Source organism: Arabidopsis thaliana, chromosome 5 (assembly GCF_000001735.4).
Source record: "Arabidopsis thaliana chromosome 5, partial sequence".
Classification (NCBI taxonomy): domain Eukaryota; kingdom Viridiplantae; phylum Streptophyta; class Magnoliopsida; order Brassicales; family Brassicaceae; genus Arabidopsis; species Arabidopsis thaliana.
The window spans coordinates 13994945-14012243 of NC_003076.8; the positions used below are offsets into that span (position 1 = coordinate 13994945).

The following is a 17299-nucleotide window of genomic DNA, read 5'->3' on the forward strand; positions in this document are numbered from 1 at the left end:
GATCTCTTCAGCTCTCTCTCATGACATCACTTTGTCGAGTTCGTACAAGCAACAAGAGCAGACAACAAGAATGGTTTCTTCAATCAAGCCGCCTAAGAGATTGCAGCAATTCAGGCCCGTAATTGCAGCTGGAGCACCTGACTTGTGTAAGGTTCAAGCACGAGCGTGTCGGGTAGCTCTAGATCCTTCTCTTTGTCTCTTTAAAGGAGTTGGTTGTGTTGTGTTGCTTTGTAAGGTGTGAGAGAAGTTTGTAACAGAGAGAGAAAGTTGTAGAACCCTAAAGGCTCAAGATAAGAGCAAGTTCTTAGTGGATTTCCGAGAATATCTCGGCGAGACGTAGGGATTCAAGTTTGAATCCTGAACTCGTTAATTCCTGTGTGTTCTTACTTTCAAGTTCCGCTTTTTACAAACGAGTGAACAACAAAGTGAGTTGAGAGGTCTGAGATTAGACAAAGTACAACTCGAGAACGTTCTAATCCTCACAGTTTGGTATCAGAGCTTCCAGGTTACTACCTAGGAGCGAGAAGATCTGCTCAAGATGTCTTCGGGCAGAGCAGAGGTGGAGAAGTTCGACGGAGATGGGGATTACATCCTGTGGAAAGAAAAGTTACTGGCTCATATGGAGATGTTGGGACTTTTGGAGGGTCTCGGGGAAGAAGAGGAAGCAGTGGTTGAAGATTCTACCACTGAGATTAGTGATGGAGGAAACCAAGACCCAGAAACTGCAACTTCTAAACTGGAAGACAAGATCCTCAAAGAAAAAAGAGGAAAAGCCAGATCTACCATCATCTTGAGCCTGGGAAACAATGTTCTGAGAAAGGTCATCAAACAAAAGACAGCAGCAGGTATGATAAAGGTCCTGGATCAGTTATTTATGGCAAAATCTCTTCCAAATCGCATTTACTTGAAGCAGAGGCTGTATGGCTACAAGATGAGTGAGAATATGACGATGGAGGAGAATGTTAATGATTTCTTCAAGTTAATATCGGACTTGGAAAACGTAAAGGTTGTAGTCCCAGATGAAGATCAAGCCATAGTCTTGCTCATGTCTTTACCAAGACAGTTTGATCAACTGAAGGAGACACTGAAGTACTGCAAGACTACACTTCATCTCGAAGAAATCACAAGTGCCATAAGGTCTAAGATCTTGGAGTTGGGAGCTAGTGGTAAGCTTCTCAAGAATAACTCAGATGGGTTGTTTGTTCAAGACAGAGGCAGATCAGAAACCAGGGGGAAAGGACCGAACAAGAACAAGAGCAGATCTAAGTCAAAGGGAGCAGGAAAAACGTGTTGGATCTGTGGCAAGGAGGGTCATTTCAAGAAGCAATGCTATGTATGGAAGGAGAGGAACAAGCAAGGTTCCACATCTGAAAGAGGAGAGGCTTCTACTGTAACTGCTCGAGTCACTGATGCAGCTGCACTAGTAGTTTCAAGAGCTTTACTTGGCTTTGCTGAAGTCACCCCAGATACATGGATTCTAGACACAGGGTGTTCCTTCCATATGACCTGTAGAAAGGATTGGATCATAGACTTCAAGGAGACTGCAAGCGGGAAAGTAAGGATGGGCAATGATACTTATTCTGAAGTGAAAGGAATTGGGGATGTCAGAATCAAGAATGAAGATGGATCTACTATCTTGCTCACTGATGTCAGGTACATACCAGAAATGTCAAAGAACCTCATCTCACTTGGAACTCTTGAAGATAAAGGCTGCTGGTTCGAATCGAAGAAAGGTATTTTGACTATTTTTAAGAATGATCTTACTGTACTAACTGGAAAGAAAGAGAGTACTTTGTATTTTCTCCAGGGAACGACACTTGCAGGTGAAGCCAATGTCATAGACAAAGAAAAGGATGAAACAAGTTTATGGCACAGCAGGCTTGGTCACATTGGTGCAAAAGGGCTGCAGGTTTTGGTCAGTAAAGGTCATCTGGATAAGAACATTATGATTAGCTTTGGAGCTGCAAAGCATGTCACAAAAGATAAACTCGACTATGTGCATTCTGATCTATGGGGATCAACGAATGTACCATTCTCCATTGGTAAGTGTCAGTATTTCATCACTTTCATTGATGATTTTACTAGGAGAACTTGGATCTATTTCATTAGAACCAAAGATGAAGCTTTCAGCAAGTTTGTAGAATGGAAAACACAGATTGAAAACCAACAGGACAAGAAGCTCAAGATTCTCATAACAGATAATGGGCTGGAGTTCTGTAACCAGGAGTTTGATTCATTCTGCAGAAAAGAAGGAGTTATAAGGCACAGGACATGTGCATACACACCACAGCAGAATGGTGTTGCTGAAAGGATGAACAGGACCATCATGAACAAGGTCAGATGCATGTTAAGTGAATCAGGGTTGGGGAAACAGTTCTGGGCAGAAGCAGCGTCTACTGCCGTGTTCCTCATCAACAAAAGCCCAAGCTCCTCAATAGAGTTTGATATTCCTGAAGAGAAGTGGACTGGTCATCCACCAGATTACAAGATACTCAAGAAGTTTGGATCAGTTGCTTATATTCATTCAGATCAAGGAAAGCTGAATCCTAGAGCAAAGAAGGGGATTTTTCTCGGATATCCAGATGGTGTAAAGAGATTCAAAGTGTGGCTGCTAGAAGACAGGAAATGTGTAGTCTCTCGAGACATTGTTTTTCAAGAAAATCAGATGTACAAGGAACTGCAGAAGAATGATATGTCTGAGGAAGACAAACAGCTCACTGAAGTAGAAAGGACTCTCATAGAGCTAAAGAATTTGTCTGCAGATGATGAAAATCAGAGTGAAGGAGGAGATAATTCAAACCAAGAACAAGCGTCAACAACAAGATCTGCAAGTAAAGACAAACAAGTAGAGGAAACTGATTCTGATGATGATTGTCTAGAGAACTATCTACTGGCCAGGGATAGAATTCGAAGACAGATCAGAGCTCCACAGAGATTCGTTGAGGAAGATGACAGCCTTGTTGGGTTTGCATTAACAATGACAGAAGATGGAGAAGTTTATGAACCAGAAACCTATGAAGAAGCCATGAGAAGTCCAGAATGTGAGAAATGGAAGCAAGCTACCATAGAAGAAATGGACTCCATGAAAAAGAATGACACATGGGATGTCATTGATAAGCCTGAAGGAAAGAGAGTTATAGGCTGTAAGTGGATATTCAAGAGAAAAGCAGGAATTCCCGGAGTAGAACCACCAAGATACAAAGCTAGGCTTGTCGCCAAAGGATTCTCACAAAGAGAAGGCATAGACTATCAGGAGATTTTCTCACCTGTAGTAAAGCACGTGTCAATCAGGTATCTTTTATCCATTGTGGTTCAATTTGACATGGAATTAGAACAGCTTGATGTTAAGACTGCGTTTTTACATGGGAATCTGGATGAGTATATATTGATGAGTCAGCCTGAAGGATATGAAGATGAGGACAGCACAGAAAAAGTCTGTTTGCTAAAGAAATCTCTGTATGGGCTGAAGCAGTCTCCAAGACAGTGGAATCAGAGATTTGACTCATTCATGATCAACTCAGGTTATCAAAGAAGCAAGTATAATCCATGTGTCTACACACAGCAACTTAATGATGGATCGTACATCTATCTACTGTTGTATGTAGATGATATGCTCATTGCATCACAGAACAAAGACCAAATCCAGAAGTTAAAAGAGTCACTCAACAGAGAATTTGAGATGAAGGATTTAGGGCCTGCAAGAAAGATACTAGGAATGGAAATCACAAGAAACAGAGAACAAGGCATTTTGGACCTGTCTCAGAGTGAGTATGTGGCTGGAGTGTTGAGAGCTTTTGGGATGGATCAAAGTAAGGTCTCTCAGACGCCACTTGGTGCACACTTCAAGTTAAGAGCCGCAAATGAGAAAACTCTTGCAAGAGATGCTGAGTATATGAAGTTGGTTCCCTACCCTAATGCAATTGGAAGTATCATGTACTCTATGATAGGATCAAGGCCAGACTTGGCATATCCTGTGGGGGTTGTAAGCAGGTTTATGAGTAAACCCTCAAAAGAACACTGGCAAGATGTTAAGTGGGTCATGAGGTACATGAAGGGAACACAAGATACCTGTCTAAGGTTCAAGAAAGATGACAAATTTGAAATCAGAGGCTACTGCGATTCAGATTATGCAACTGATTTAGACAGGAGGAGATCGATTACAGGATTTGTATTCACAGCTGGTGGGAATACAATAAGCTGGAAGTCGGGTTTACAGAGAGTGGTGGCTCTGTCAACAACAGAAGCTGAATATATGGCCCTTGCAGAGGCAGTTAAAGAAGCCATTTGGCTAAGAGGGTTAGCTGCAGAGATGGGGTTTGAACAAGATGCAGTAGAAGTTATGTGTGATTCACAGAGTGCCATTGCTTTGTCCAAGAACTCAGTCCACCATGAGAGGACAAAGCATATAGACGTGAGGTATCACTTCATAAGGGAGAAGATAGCAGACGGAGAGATTCAGGTTGTTAAGATTTCAACAACATGGAATCCTGCAGACATCTTCACAAAAACAGTTCCAGTGAGTAAGCTTCAAGAAGCGCTGAAGCTACTCAGGGTCTCAAGTAACTAGGGAGACTACAGATCCGAGATTGGAAGTCAAGTAACACTAAGAAGATGAGTTCAGTGAACTTTATACCAAGGAGGAGTTTTGTGAGTTTTTGGTCTAAATTCACCAAGTATGAGAAAGACTCTATTCGGTATAGAGGGTTCGAAGTTCAAATGAAAAGCAAGGAAGAGATAAGAGTTTCTGGGTCGCTTAGAGGGTTCACTTTATGCGCCAAGTTTGAGAAACAAAAGGAGATCTCTTCAGCTCTCTCTCATGACATCACTTTGTCGAGTTCGTACAAGCAACAAGAGCAGACAACAAGAATGGTTTCTTCAATCAAGCCGCCTAAGAGATTGCAGCAATTCAGGCCCGTAATTGCAGCTGGAGCACCTGACTTGTGTAAGGTTCAAGCACGAGCGTGTCGGGTAGCTCTAGATCCTTCTCTTTGTCTCTTTAAAGGAGTTGGTTGTGTTGTGTTGCTTTGTAAGGTGTGAGAGAAGTTTGTAACAGAGAGAGAAAGTTGTAGAACCCTAAAGGCTCAAGATAAGAGCAAGTTCTTAGTGGATTTCCGAGAATATCTCGGCGAGACGTAGGGATTCAAGTTTGAATCCTGAACTCGTTAATTCCTGTGTGTTCTTACTTTCAAGTTCCGCTTTTTACAAACGAGTGAACAACAAAGTGAGTTGAGAGGTCTGAGATTAGACAAAGTACAACTCGAGAACGTTCTAATCCTCACAATACCTAATGTTATACTTAAAAAAAACATTAAGTGCTTTTGTCCACTTACTAGAATTTGCAAACTTCTGAAAGAAGTTTAGATGTTTTCTACGGCCAACTGCAGAAGGCTTGCGAGCCATCAAGTGCAAGGCTGTCTCTTTGTTTATATTTGTCCAAAGGGCTAGTACTTTTTTCCTTCCCTCGTTCTCTAACATCTCCAGAGCTACATCTGTGAATAGACCTCACTAAGAACATGCAACTCGGAAGAAATGAAAAAAAAAAAAAAACAAGAAGAAGAGAAAGGTATTTAAGAGCTGATTATATATTTACCATAGATATCAGCTGATATCACAGCATGAAAGAGATTTACAAACTCTTCATCATTGAATTCTCTAAAGCGTGTATTCTTGTAAAGGTATTTAACCATTTCTCCATGACCGAATAAGGCTGCCATGTGGATTGGAGTCGTTTTTCCACCTCCACGAATCATCGGAAGATCTTTATTCTTCTCGATCAGCATTTTAGCAATCTCAACGACTCCCGATGCAGCAGCAAAACATAAGGCTGTGTTGCCGTCCACGTTTCGCAAGGCCAAGTCATTTGACTCCAAGCTTCCAAGTAGATTTCTTACAAACCCCTCGTGCTTTGCAGCAACAGCGATGTGAAGAACAGTCTCCGATTTACTGGTGATTTTTTGATAGATAATATATTTTTGTTCAATGATTATACCATTGGCTGCCTTCCAATCTCCTTTCAGAGCAGCTTGATAGAGTTGGACACCTTTGGCTCGTAATTTATCTGTAAACAAGAAAAAAACCAATGCGAGAAGACAATAGATCAAAAGAAAAAATTGAATCAATCAAGAGAGGTTGTACATGAAGTGTTGCATACCATCACATGAAAAGTTTCTTTGAACATTGTGTAGTGGACTGTGATGTTTATTAGGACATGACCTACATGTCTCTCCAACTTCCACTATTATATCTCCCTTGGGAGGCTCTTTGGATTTGTTCAGATTGTTCATCTTCGTTGAAACGTGACTTTCTAAAGTTATATAGACAATACATTAAGTTCTAGTTTGTAGTGAAAAGGTTATGAAAACACTAGGAGTCTAACCATACCTTCAATATGTTTCTCTTTGGGCAACACAATGAACAGTTTACACAGCGGATCTCGTGGAAGCCGATCAATGGTCGGTGGTGCAATCGACATTTATGGTTATATGGAACTCGGATGAAAAAGGTAATTGAGCACGCAAGATGATGAAAGCTCTTCAATTAGTTTCTTATCACAAACTGATTAAAACAAATTATGATGGATTGACTTTCCCTTGTGCTTGTAAAAACAAAAAATATGACAAGTAGGGAAGTCGTTTACTTCGCTTTGTTATCCAACTCTTAAGTCTAAAGTATAGATGCGTGAGCCTGAAATTTCCTTGTTATATGCATTTTATAACTTAAATTACGTGTGATTTGAATAAATAAGTTACATTAAAAATATAGCACATTGATTTGAGAAATTAAGTAGCCAACATATAGTGTTTGTAAATAACTACAATATAGTGCATGGATACATGAGGAAGCGTGGCAAAATAGAAATAAAAAAGAAAGATTTTTTTTGTGACAAAAAAATAAAAGAAAGGTTTTTAATTTTTTTTTTTTTATACTCATGCACATTTTCTTGCAACATATATGTATGTTTAGGAAAATAATTCGAAATTCCAAATCTATTTAAAGAAATATATAGTTTTTGCTTCTACATCCGACATAATTCAAATTTCTGAAATTAGAAACAGAATTTTTATATAATCGTGCTTAGTGTTTTTGAAAAGAAAAATCGTGAATAGTGTTTGTCTACAATAAACACGTAAATGAAATGATATTGAATAAAATGATTTAGTATAAAACGAAGATGAGCGAAGTTATATTAAATATAGATTATATTTACAATATCACCTTCGTTTTCTTACTGTCACACAAAAAAGATCACATTCTTTTTCTTTTTCATTAATTTAATTTTTTTTTTGATTATTTATGTAGTCCTTTAAATTTCTGTTAAAACAGAAAAAGCATAAATATTTGAGGTTAGTTTCTTGTTACTCAATTTAAAAATACAAGTGTCCATTAAACAGAAACCCTAGTTATTATTTTTATATATAAAAAGCAATTGTTATTATTTATATATCCCAATACTACATAAATCTAACAAGATCAATTAAGAGTCTTAAGATCCTAGCAAATTATTCCAACAGAAACTATTTTTTTTTTTCAAATGTCCAATTTTTTTATGGTGGTGGTGCTGGTGGGTCTAGTTGGAAAATATGAATGAAGATGGTGGATCCACTTCGAATAGGAGCAAAATTGTATTAAACATAGATTATACACACAATATTACTGTTGTTTTTAATCGTTGATGTAATTATTAAAAATTTGTTGGTCAAATATGCAAATTCCCATTAAGTTAATAAACAAACAAATTTGAAGTTATTTTCTTGTTACTCAAATTGTATCAATTCGATTTATAAATATTGATGGTCATTTGAACGAAACCATACCGAATTTTTTTGTAAACCATTTGTTATCTATATATACATTTTTGGAGGGGATTTTTGAAGATAATGTTGAAGATTTGAGCCATAATTCAACAATTAATTTAACTGGGTGGGTTTTACCCTGTTCGGTTTAACTCTGTTCGGATCCTGGATAACATGTTTAATTCTGTTCTGATCTTGGATAACATTAACTTTTGGAAAAGTTACCTAACAACTAATAATTAAAAACGAAAATTAATGATTTAATTACCAAATTTAATATAAACAATATCTCTAAACTAACCATATTTGTTATTTACCTTAACTAATTTCCTAAAATATTTCTTACCTAATTTAAATATAAATGTATAATTCTTCTTTCACTTTTATTTGATTTTATACTTTATTTATTTTGAATTTCTATAAAATATATATAGTTAATAAAATATTATATTTTTTTTTTGCATATGATGTAATTCAATTTTTTTAAAACGGACATATATTATTCAACCTATGAAGAAATAATATGTGTACAATGTCCCACATCGCTTAGAAAAATTGGACAATGGTTCAGACCCATATTATAAAAGGACCAAAATGATTCTGATTACGAATGAGCAGGAATCTTGATTTATCAGGCGTCCAAAATTAAAATAGTTATCCGATTTACTCGGGTTTTTTATTTTAAAGAATTGAAACTTTAAAATGTTTCAAGAAATTATAAATATTATAACTTTATCAAAAGTTAAATATTATAATTTTAAAAACTTTTTATAAAGTTTATCTTTAAAAAATGCTTTAAATATTTATAATTTTAAAACTTATAAAAGTTTTAAAAATTATAAATTGAATTTTACAAGAAATTTAAACATTATAAATTTCTATAAAATATATTAATACGAGACGATATATTATAGGAAAAATCTTAAATATAATCAAGGTCGATATTGTATTTTTTTTAAGTTTCAAATTTTATAATATTGAAATTTATAAGAAAATAAGAAAATTATGTTTAATTTCACGGGACTGGGTTATATGGTAGGACGGGTTTGGGTGGATAATAATTACGGTTGTACAATGTCCCACATCGCTTAAAAAAATTGGACAATGGTTCAGAGCCATACTATAAAAAGGACCAAAATGATTTCGATTACGAATGAGCATGAAACTTGATTTATGAGGTGTCCAAAATTAAAATGGTTTGTTTACTAGGGTTATTTATTTTAAAAAATTGAAACTTTTAAAAGTTTCAAAAAATTATAAATTAAATTTTACAAGAAATTTAAACAATATAAAAGATATTACTATGGGACGATATACTGCGAGAGAAATCTTAGATATAATACTCAAAATTCAATGATGAAGTTTGGGTCAATATTAATCTTTTTTAAAGTTTCTAATTTTATAAATATTTGAATTTATAATAAAATGACCAATTTGTGTTTAATTTCACGGGACATGGTTATATGGTGTGACGGGTTTGAGTGGATTATAACATGGAATGGTATGCTACGGAAAAAAACCTATAATTAACAATCATAATATAATTATATAATCTTAAACACTAAACAAAATTAACAATATTAAAAAAAACACACTTAAAACTTTAATTTTTTTAAAACACATTTCGATTCTTTTATAAGATTTCTCTCGCAGTACTACCACGGGTGAAATCCTAGAATTGACGGGTTTGAATCGATATTAATATGGGATGGTGTACTACAGGTGATATTTTAGAATTGACTGATTTAGGTTGATAATAATTTGCGATAGAATTAAGAGTAAAATTCTAAAATGATAAATAAAATATAATTATACAATAAAATACTACCACGGGTAAAATCCTAGAATTGACGGGCTTGATTCGATATTAATATGGGATGGTGTACTACGGGTGAAATTTTAGAATTAACTGGTTTGGGTTGATAATAATTTACGATAGAACTAGAAGTAAAATCCTAGAATGACAATCAAGTTATTATTATACAATTAAATACTACCACGGGTGAAATCCTAGAATTGACGGGTTTGATTCGATATTAATATGGGATGGTGTACTACGGGTGAAATTCGAGAAACAACAATCAAAATACAATTATACAATATTAAGCATTTAACAAAATAAACAAATACAACTTAAAACTTTAAAATTTGAGTTATAAAATTTCGTCTCGCGGTGAATTATACATTTAAATCAAACAATAGCATAAATTTGTTAAATCATTTTCAATTATTTTTTATTTAATGAAAATATAGGCCCGCGGTATACCGCGGATTAAAATCTAGTTGTTTATATATCCTTATACTAAATAAACCAAAAAAATCAGATAAAAGTCTTACAACATCTGCATTAACTATTTTTGGTGGGTGTCTAAATAAATTAATTATAATAAACTTTTTAACGTTATTTAATTATGAATATCTTTAAAATGTGCAAAAGTGTCTAAAGACACTTATAAATAAATTTGTTTATATCGACAAAAAAAAAAAAAAAATTTGTTTATAAAAATTCTGAAGACACTCACCTAACATATTAGTCTACCAAAAAGCCGTTTTTTTTCTTTACTAAATATAAAATTTATTGATCAACAAAAATAACTATTTACAAAAGAAACAAAAAGTGGAGAAAGAAGAATAGAAGTAGATGCTCATGGGCAGGTTCCAATTTGTGTGAACGATGTGTATCAGTCACAGCGAGGAGATATGGTTTCTTATTGCTTTCTCAATAATGTGCGTAAGGTGAAGAAGCCAACTATGTTGATGGTGTCGTGTGTCGCCTAAAAGCCCAACCTTATAAGGAAAAGTAGCGGACAAAATCTCTTGAATGCATGCTTTTCAGTATTTCGCTATTATAGGCTAATTAATGACCGAAACTTTGGTCTTTCATATGTGTCTTATTATTATTGAAAAATAATAAAATATGCATTGAAGAGATTTTGGATACAAAGGAGAGATACTTAGAAATTGGATTATTATTATTATTACTTTTAGATTAATATGTGAATTCTTATTAAATAAAAAGGGTTGTAGAAGCTACAATATTCTTAACACAAAAGATTGTTCATTTCCAAAAAGGATAAAAACAAGAAAAAAATCTACTAAAAGGAAATATGAGCATAGATGAATATAGTCATACTTTAGCCAAACTCACATAAGGTTTTGAATCCTGTGTGTTTTCTCTTTGCAGGAATTGCATCATGAATTTTCTGTCTAGAACCTTGAATAAGGCATGAGTATGTGGAATGTTGTTGTGGTACCGATTGTTCTCTCCACCCAAATCGCATAAATGCATGGGTGAGGTAGAGTCTTAGATGGCTAGCCAAACTGAGAATGCGTTAGTGTGGAAAGTAAAAAATGATTACAGCCCAGTCTTCTTGTTGTTTTAGACCAAATACCTTCACTAACTTAATATTGAAGAACAATATGATCTCTAGTTACAAGGAGCAAGCCAATTATGATCTAGTTTCAAGGAATTGGCTAATTATACTTAAAACCCCTAAAGTCTAATAGGAAAATATTAGATCATGAGGGAAGCTAAACCCTTAAAACTGTGAGCGTTAGTCCAACCACCATGGCCAGTCTTGAGGGAAGCTACTTGAAATATTTGTTTGTGGCTCCCATTTTGTTTAACTTTTTTATTACTACGAAACTAAACTTGAATTAATATTGCCATAACTTTTTCATAAGAGGATAGGAAAATCTAATATGAACTCTATCAAATTATATGTTTCAAGTAAGAATACTTAAAATGTTTAGCTGAGCTCCATTATTTTTGAAAACAGCTAAAATATTTTTTAGATTCTATTAATTAAAATTAATACATAAATGATATGATACAATTGAGAAAATGAAAAACGCCCCCGAATATAATACGTATGTGGCTTCATAATCGTATAGTTGTAGGATCGACCCAGCACACCACAGCCGTCACTAGTATTTAATAGATTACAAGCAGAAAAAGAAATTTAGGTCTATTTAATTAGTGAAAATAAAAAAATAAAAATTAAATAAGGCAAATAAAGTTTAGATGTACAACTTGAATCTTTAAACCTTTGACGTATCTAAGATGCAAACAACCAACTTTTCTACCGAAAGTTATAAGATAATGAGGCCAACATTTTATTTATAGTAATTGAGGTCGCAAGCATGGGATTGGCCCGCTTGTGCTCATGAACGGCTATGCACCTAATCACCTACAAAATATCAAAACAGGAAAATCTATGTAAAGTGATCATGGAGATCATAAACTTCCTAGATGCTTACTATGACATTCAGAAACCCACTTGAAATGCTAGGAAATGTATTAGTAGACATCAAGAAAATCAGAATTCTATATTTAATAGTCATGTATGGACACATACTCTATTGTGAAAACCAAAGATTTATTAGTGAAAGTTAGCATCCAAATAATCCTGATTTGCTTAACTTTCTTAAAAATCCTTAACAGTCTTCAAAATCTACTTTACCCAATAGGCATCCAACTAATCTGAATTATAGTAGATTTATCTTATAGTCAGTGTCGTGAGTCGTGACCAGAGTTATAGAAGCTTAATGCAGTCTTAAAAATTGTACTCTTTTCAAAAAACTATTTTCGTATTTATAAAGTTATCATCTTGGCTATTTGTGATGGACCGAAGGGATACGATTATTGGGTTTTCATATTTTGGTGTTTCGGTCTTTTCCTTTTTAGTATTGGTTTTGAGAGTTTTCTTTTTAATTATGTTTAAGTCGGTTTGTATGAGGATCTATATAAGATCCTCTTATAATCAATAAGAAATCAAACCTCCAACAATTAACCTAATTCTCTAAGAGAGACTTGGATTAAAAGGAAGGTTTTGCTTCAATATCTATCTTGTTCTACTTCAAATCACGGCTCCAATTACTAGATCTAAGTCAAAGGCTTTAGCTCATAACACAATGCTATTTGATCTCAGCATTCTTATTTCTCTAATTTCTAAAAGACCAAAATAACGCAAACGGCACGCAGTTTAGCTCTCAATACCCGAGACAACACTTCTCGTAGTCCGTACTTAAACCCGCCACGTAGTTCACTTTATTCAACTTAAAAAAGCATGACGTTTTGGTACATCTATCTTCTTCTTCCCCCTTCCTCTCTCAGCTTCTCTCCCACCACTAAGGAGGAACGTTCCAAAGATCCCTTTCTCAGAGAATTCCCAGAAAAATCTTCAACAATTGAAACCCTAATGGAGAATCATTCGGATCCTTGAATCCTTTGGTTTGTCTCTCACCTCCATTTCTGAAATTTCATTGCTTTGTGATTCTTCTGCAGATTCGTTTTGAAGAGAAGAAAGAAATGTCATCGAACACTTCACGAAGCTGTTCTACTAGATCTAGACAAAACTCTCGAGTTTCTTCACAAGTTCTCGTCGACGCAAAGCTACACGGAAACTTCGAAGAATCTGAGCGTTTATTTGACTATTCAGCTTCAATAAACTTGAACATGCCAAGTTCTTCCTGTGAGATTCCTTCTTCAGCTGTCTCAACGTACTTACAGAAGATTCAGAGAGGGATGTTGATTCAACCCTTTGGTTGTTTAATCGTTGTTGATGAGAAAAACCTTAAAGTCATTGCCTTTAGTGAAAACACTCAAGAGATGTTGGGTTTGATTCCACATACAGTACCAAGTATGGAGCAGCGTGAAGCTTTGACTATAGGAACTGATGTGAAATCATTGTTTCTGTCTCCAGGTTGTTCTGCTTTGGAGAAAGCTGTTGACTTTGGTGAGATTAGTATTTTGAATCCTATCACGCTTCATTGTAGGTCTTCAAGTAAGCCTTTTTATGCGATTCTGCATCGGATTGAGGAAGGTCTTGTTATAGATTTGGAGCCTGTGAGTCCTGATGAGGTGCCTGTGACTGCTGCCGGGGCTTTAAGATCGTATAAGCTTGCGGCGAAATCGATTTCGAGGTTGCAGGCATTGCCTAGTGGGAATATGTTGTTGTTGTGTGATGCTTTGGTTAAGGAAGTTAGTGAATTAACTGGTTATGATAGGGTGATGGTGTATAAGTTCCATGAGGATGGGCATGGGGAAGTGATTGCTGAATGCTGCCGGGAAGATATGGAACCTTATCTTGGGTTGCATTACTCCGCTACTGATATACCGCAAGCTTCGAGATTTCTGTTTATGAGAAACAAGGTTAGGATGATTTGTGATTGTTCAGCGGTTCCGGTTAAAGTCGTTCAAGATAAGAGTCTCTCACAGCCAATAAGTCTTTCTGGATCTACTTTGAGAGCTCCTCATGGTTGTCACGCACAGTATATGAGTAATATGGGATCAGTGGCGTCTCTTGTCATGTCTGTAACTATCAATGGTAGTGATAGTGATGAGATGAACAGAGATTTACAGACTGGCAGACACTTATGGGGCTTGGTGGTTTGTCATCACGCAAGTCCTAGATTTGTTCCGTTTCCATTACGATATGCTTGTGAATTCTTGACTCAAGTATTTGGCGTGCAGATCAACAAAGAAGCGGAATCAGCTGTTCTGTTGAAAGAGAAGCGTATTTTGCAAACTCAGAGTGTGCTATGTGACATGCTTTTCCGCAATGCACCAATAGGTATAGTCACTCAATCACCAAATATAATGGATCTTGTTAAATGTGATGGAGCAGCATTATATTACAGAGACAACCTCTGGTCTCTAGGAGTTACTCCCACAGAGACACAAATTAGAGATCTAATTGACTGGGTTCTCAAAAGTCATGGAGGAAACACTGGCTTTACCACTGAAAGTCTAATGGAGTCTGGCTATCCGGATGCTTCTGTTCTTGGGGAGTCAATATGTGGAATGGCTGCCGTATATATTTCCGAAAAAGATTTCCTTTTCTGGTTCCGGTCTAGCACTGCAAAACAGATCAAGTGGGGTGGTGCAAGACACGATCCTAATGACAGAGATGGTAAGAGAATGCATCCTAGATCCTCATTCAAGGCTTTTATGGAAATAGTCAGGTGGAAAAGTGTGCCCTGGGATGACATGGAAATGGATGCAATTAATTCTCTGCAGCTAATAATAAAAGGCTCATTGCAAGAGGAGCATTCAAAGACTGTTGTGGATGTCCCACTTGTGGATAATAGGGTTCAGAAGGTAGATGAATTGTGTGTTATCGTGAATGAAATGGTGCGGTTGATTGATACAGCAGCTGTTCCCATCTTTGCGGTTGATGCCTCTGGTGTTATAAATGGTTGGAATTCTAAAGCGGCTGAGGTAACAGGATTGGCAGTTGAACAAGCAATAGGCAAACCTGTATCAGATCTCGTTGAGGACGATTCTGTAGAAACCGTGAAGAACATGTTAGCCTTGGCTCTCGAAGGTAATGCAAACATGTTCGGCTCTAGTATGGAAGCAAATATCTTTTCTGTGGTTTCTGGCTCCAATTTATTTTTGTTTTCATCTTTTTTACTGTTTTCGCAGATTTTCATCTGTGCCTTGTGTTATAATACATAATAGGTAGTGAAGAACGTGGTGCTGAGATCAGGATCAGAGCATTTGGTCCTAAAAGGAAAAGCAGTCCGGTTGAGTTAGTTGTCAACACTTGTTGTAGCAGAGATATGACGAATAATGTTCTTGGTGTATGCTTCATTGGACAAGATGTTACAGGCCAGAAAACGCTTACTGAAAACTATAGCCGCGTGAAAGGAGATTATGCCCGAATCATGTGGAGCCCTTCCACACTCATTCCACCAATTTTTATAACCAATGAAAATGGGGTATGCTCAGAGTGGAACAACGCAATGCAGAAGCTCTCTGGGATAAAGAGAGAAGAAGTTGTCAATAAAATTCTTCTCGGGGAGGTTTTTACCACAGATGATTATGGTTGCTGCCTTAAAGACCATGACACTTTAACGAAGCTGAGAATAGGTTTCAATGCTGTGATTTCTGGCCAAAAGAACATAGAGAAGCTTTTATTTGGCTTTTACCATCGTGATGGTAGCTTCATCGAGGCATTGCTTTCTGCAAACAAAAGGACTGATATTGAGGGAAAGGTTACCGGGGTTTTATGCTTTTTGCAAGTACCTAGTCCAGAACTCCAATATGCTCTACAGGTTCAGCAAATATCAGAGCATGCAATTGCCTGTGCCCTCAACAAATTGGCATATCTCCGCCATGAAGTGAAGGACCCCGAAAAGGCAATATCCTTCCTTCAAGATTTGCTCCATTCATCTGGATTAAGTGAAGACCAAAAGCGGCTCCTGAGGACAAGCGTTTTATGCAGGGAGCAGTTAGCCAAAGTCATAAGCGACTCAGACATAGAGGGAATCGAAGAAGGGTACTGAAACCTGGATTATTCTATTCTTCTCATTCGCTTAGTTACTAATTCTAAATCTTCTGTTCTAATCCTGTGCCTTTTTTAATCGCTTTAAACAGCTATGTGGAACTGGATTGCAGCGAATTCGGCCTGCAGGAATCCCTGGAAGCAGTTGTAAAACAAGTGATGGAGCTGAGCATAGAACGTAAAGTACAAATCAGCTGCGATTATCCTCAAGAAGTTTCATCAATGAGATTGTATGGAGACAACTTAAGGCTTCAGCAAATCCTTTCAGAGACACTATTAAGCAGCATACGCTTCACGCCTGCATTGAGAGGATTGTGTGTCTCATTCAAGGTAATTGCACGGATAGAAGCTATAGGAAAAAGAATGAAAAGAGTCGAACTTGAGTTCAGGATAATACACCCGGCACCAGGACTGCCTGAGGATCTGGTAAGAGAGATGTTTCAGCCTTTGAGAAAGGGAACATCAAGGGAAGGTTTGGGATTACACATTACCCAGAAGCTGGTGAAACTCATGGAGAGAGGAACATTGAGATACCTCAGAGAGTCTGAAATGTCAGCCTTTGTGATCCTCACAGAATTTCCCTTGATTTGAAGCTGAAGACCTGTCTACAAGATTTACATTTTATTGAATAAGTGTGGTGTTTTTGAAAGTCTTCATTTTTTTTTCTCACATATATAAATGTATGTTTAGTTACCGTAACTTAATTACATATATATATATAGGAAAGTTAAATTTGATGAAAGCCCCTGGCCAAGTGTAAATGACTAGCAATATCTTGTGTTTTTGTTACTTTTATAGTTTCGTTTCTCTTAGTTTCCCATCATTTTGCATTAATGGTTAGGTTTTTATGTGCATATCTGCATTGCATTTCTTACTCCTAGATTCATGGAATTGATTTTGGAGTTTCATGGCATTTTTAGCACAAATGGGGTAAAAAAGATAGTAAAGCAAAGAGGAACTAAATAAGTGAAAGGTGAAGGAGAAGAAGACGCATCAGGTTTCTACATAGATGTATGCACCTTGATGTGAGTTGCCTTAAAGACTGCTGATACATCAGCTATCTACATCGACGTATGCACCATGTTACGGGCTGATTTTCCCCATGACCCCAATTTGAAAACCGGATCCGATCCATCTGTTATGGGTTAACCCAGTTTAGTTTTTCTTTTTTCTATAAATACTCTAAACCTAATTAGAGAGAAGGGGGAAGCTACG

At 36.2% G+C, this 17299-nt stretch overlaps 2 protein-coding genes and 1 pseudogene across 3 annotated transcripts; 2 read left to right on the forward strand and 1 right to left on the reverse strand.

Annotated features, from left to right (window-relative positions):
• Nucleotides 1–538: 538 nt before the first annotated feature.
• Nucleotides 539–4567, forward strand: AT5G35820 (annotated as a pseudogene; the record flags this gene model as incomplete). Its single annotated transcript has 1 exon — nucleotides 539–4567.
• An 801-nt stretch (nucleotides 4568–5368) lies between these two features.
• AT5G35830 (Ankyrin repeat family protein) lies at nucleotides 5369–6472 on the reverse strand (the record flags this gene model as incomplete). The annotated part of the gene is made up of 4 exons (NM_122974.1): nucleotides 5369–5505; nucleotides 5591–6058; nucleotides 6152–6304; nucleotides 6382–6472. The coding sequence occupies 4 exons, from the start codon at nucleotides 6470–6472 to the stop codon at nucleotides 5369–5371; spliced, it is 849 nt and encodes a 282-aa protein (NP_198432.1).
• Nucleotides 6473–12867: 6395 nt separating this feature from the next.
• PHYC (phytochrome C) lies at nucleotides 12868–16904 on the forward strand. The gene is made up of 3 exons (NM_122975.3): nucleotides 12868–15121; nucleotides 15259–16078; nucleotides 16177–16904. The coding sequence occupies exons 1-3, from the start codon at nucleotides 13105–13107 to the stop codon at nucleotides 16673–16675; spliced, it is 3336 nt and encodes a 1111-aa protein (NP_198433.1). The 5' UTR covers nucleotides 12868–13104; the 3' UTR covers nucleotides 16676–16904.
• Nucleotides 16905–17299: the final 395 nt, after the last annotated feature.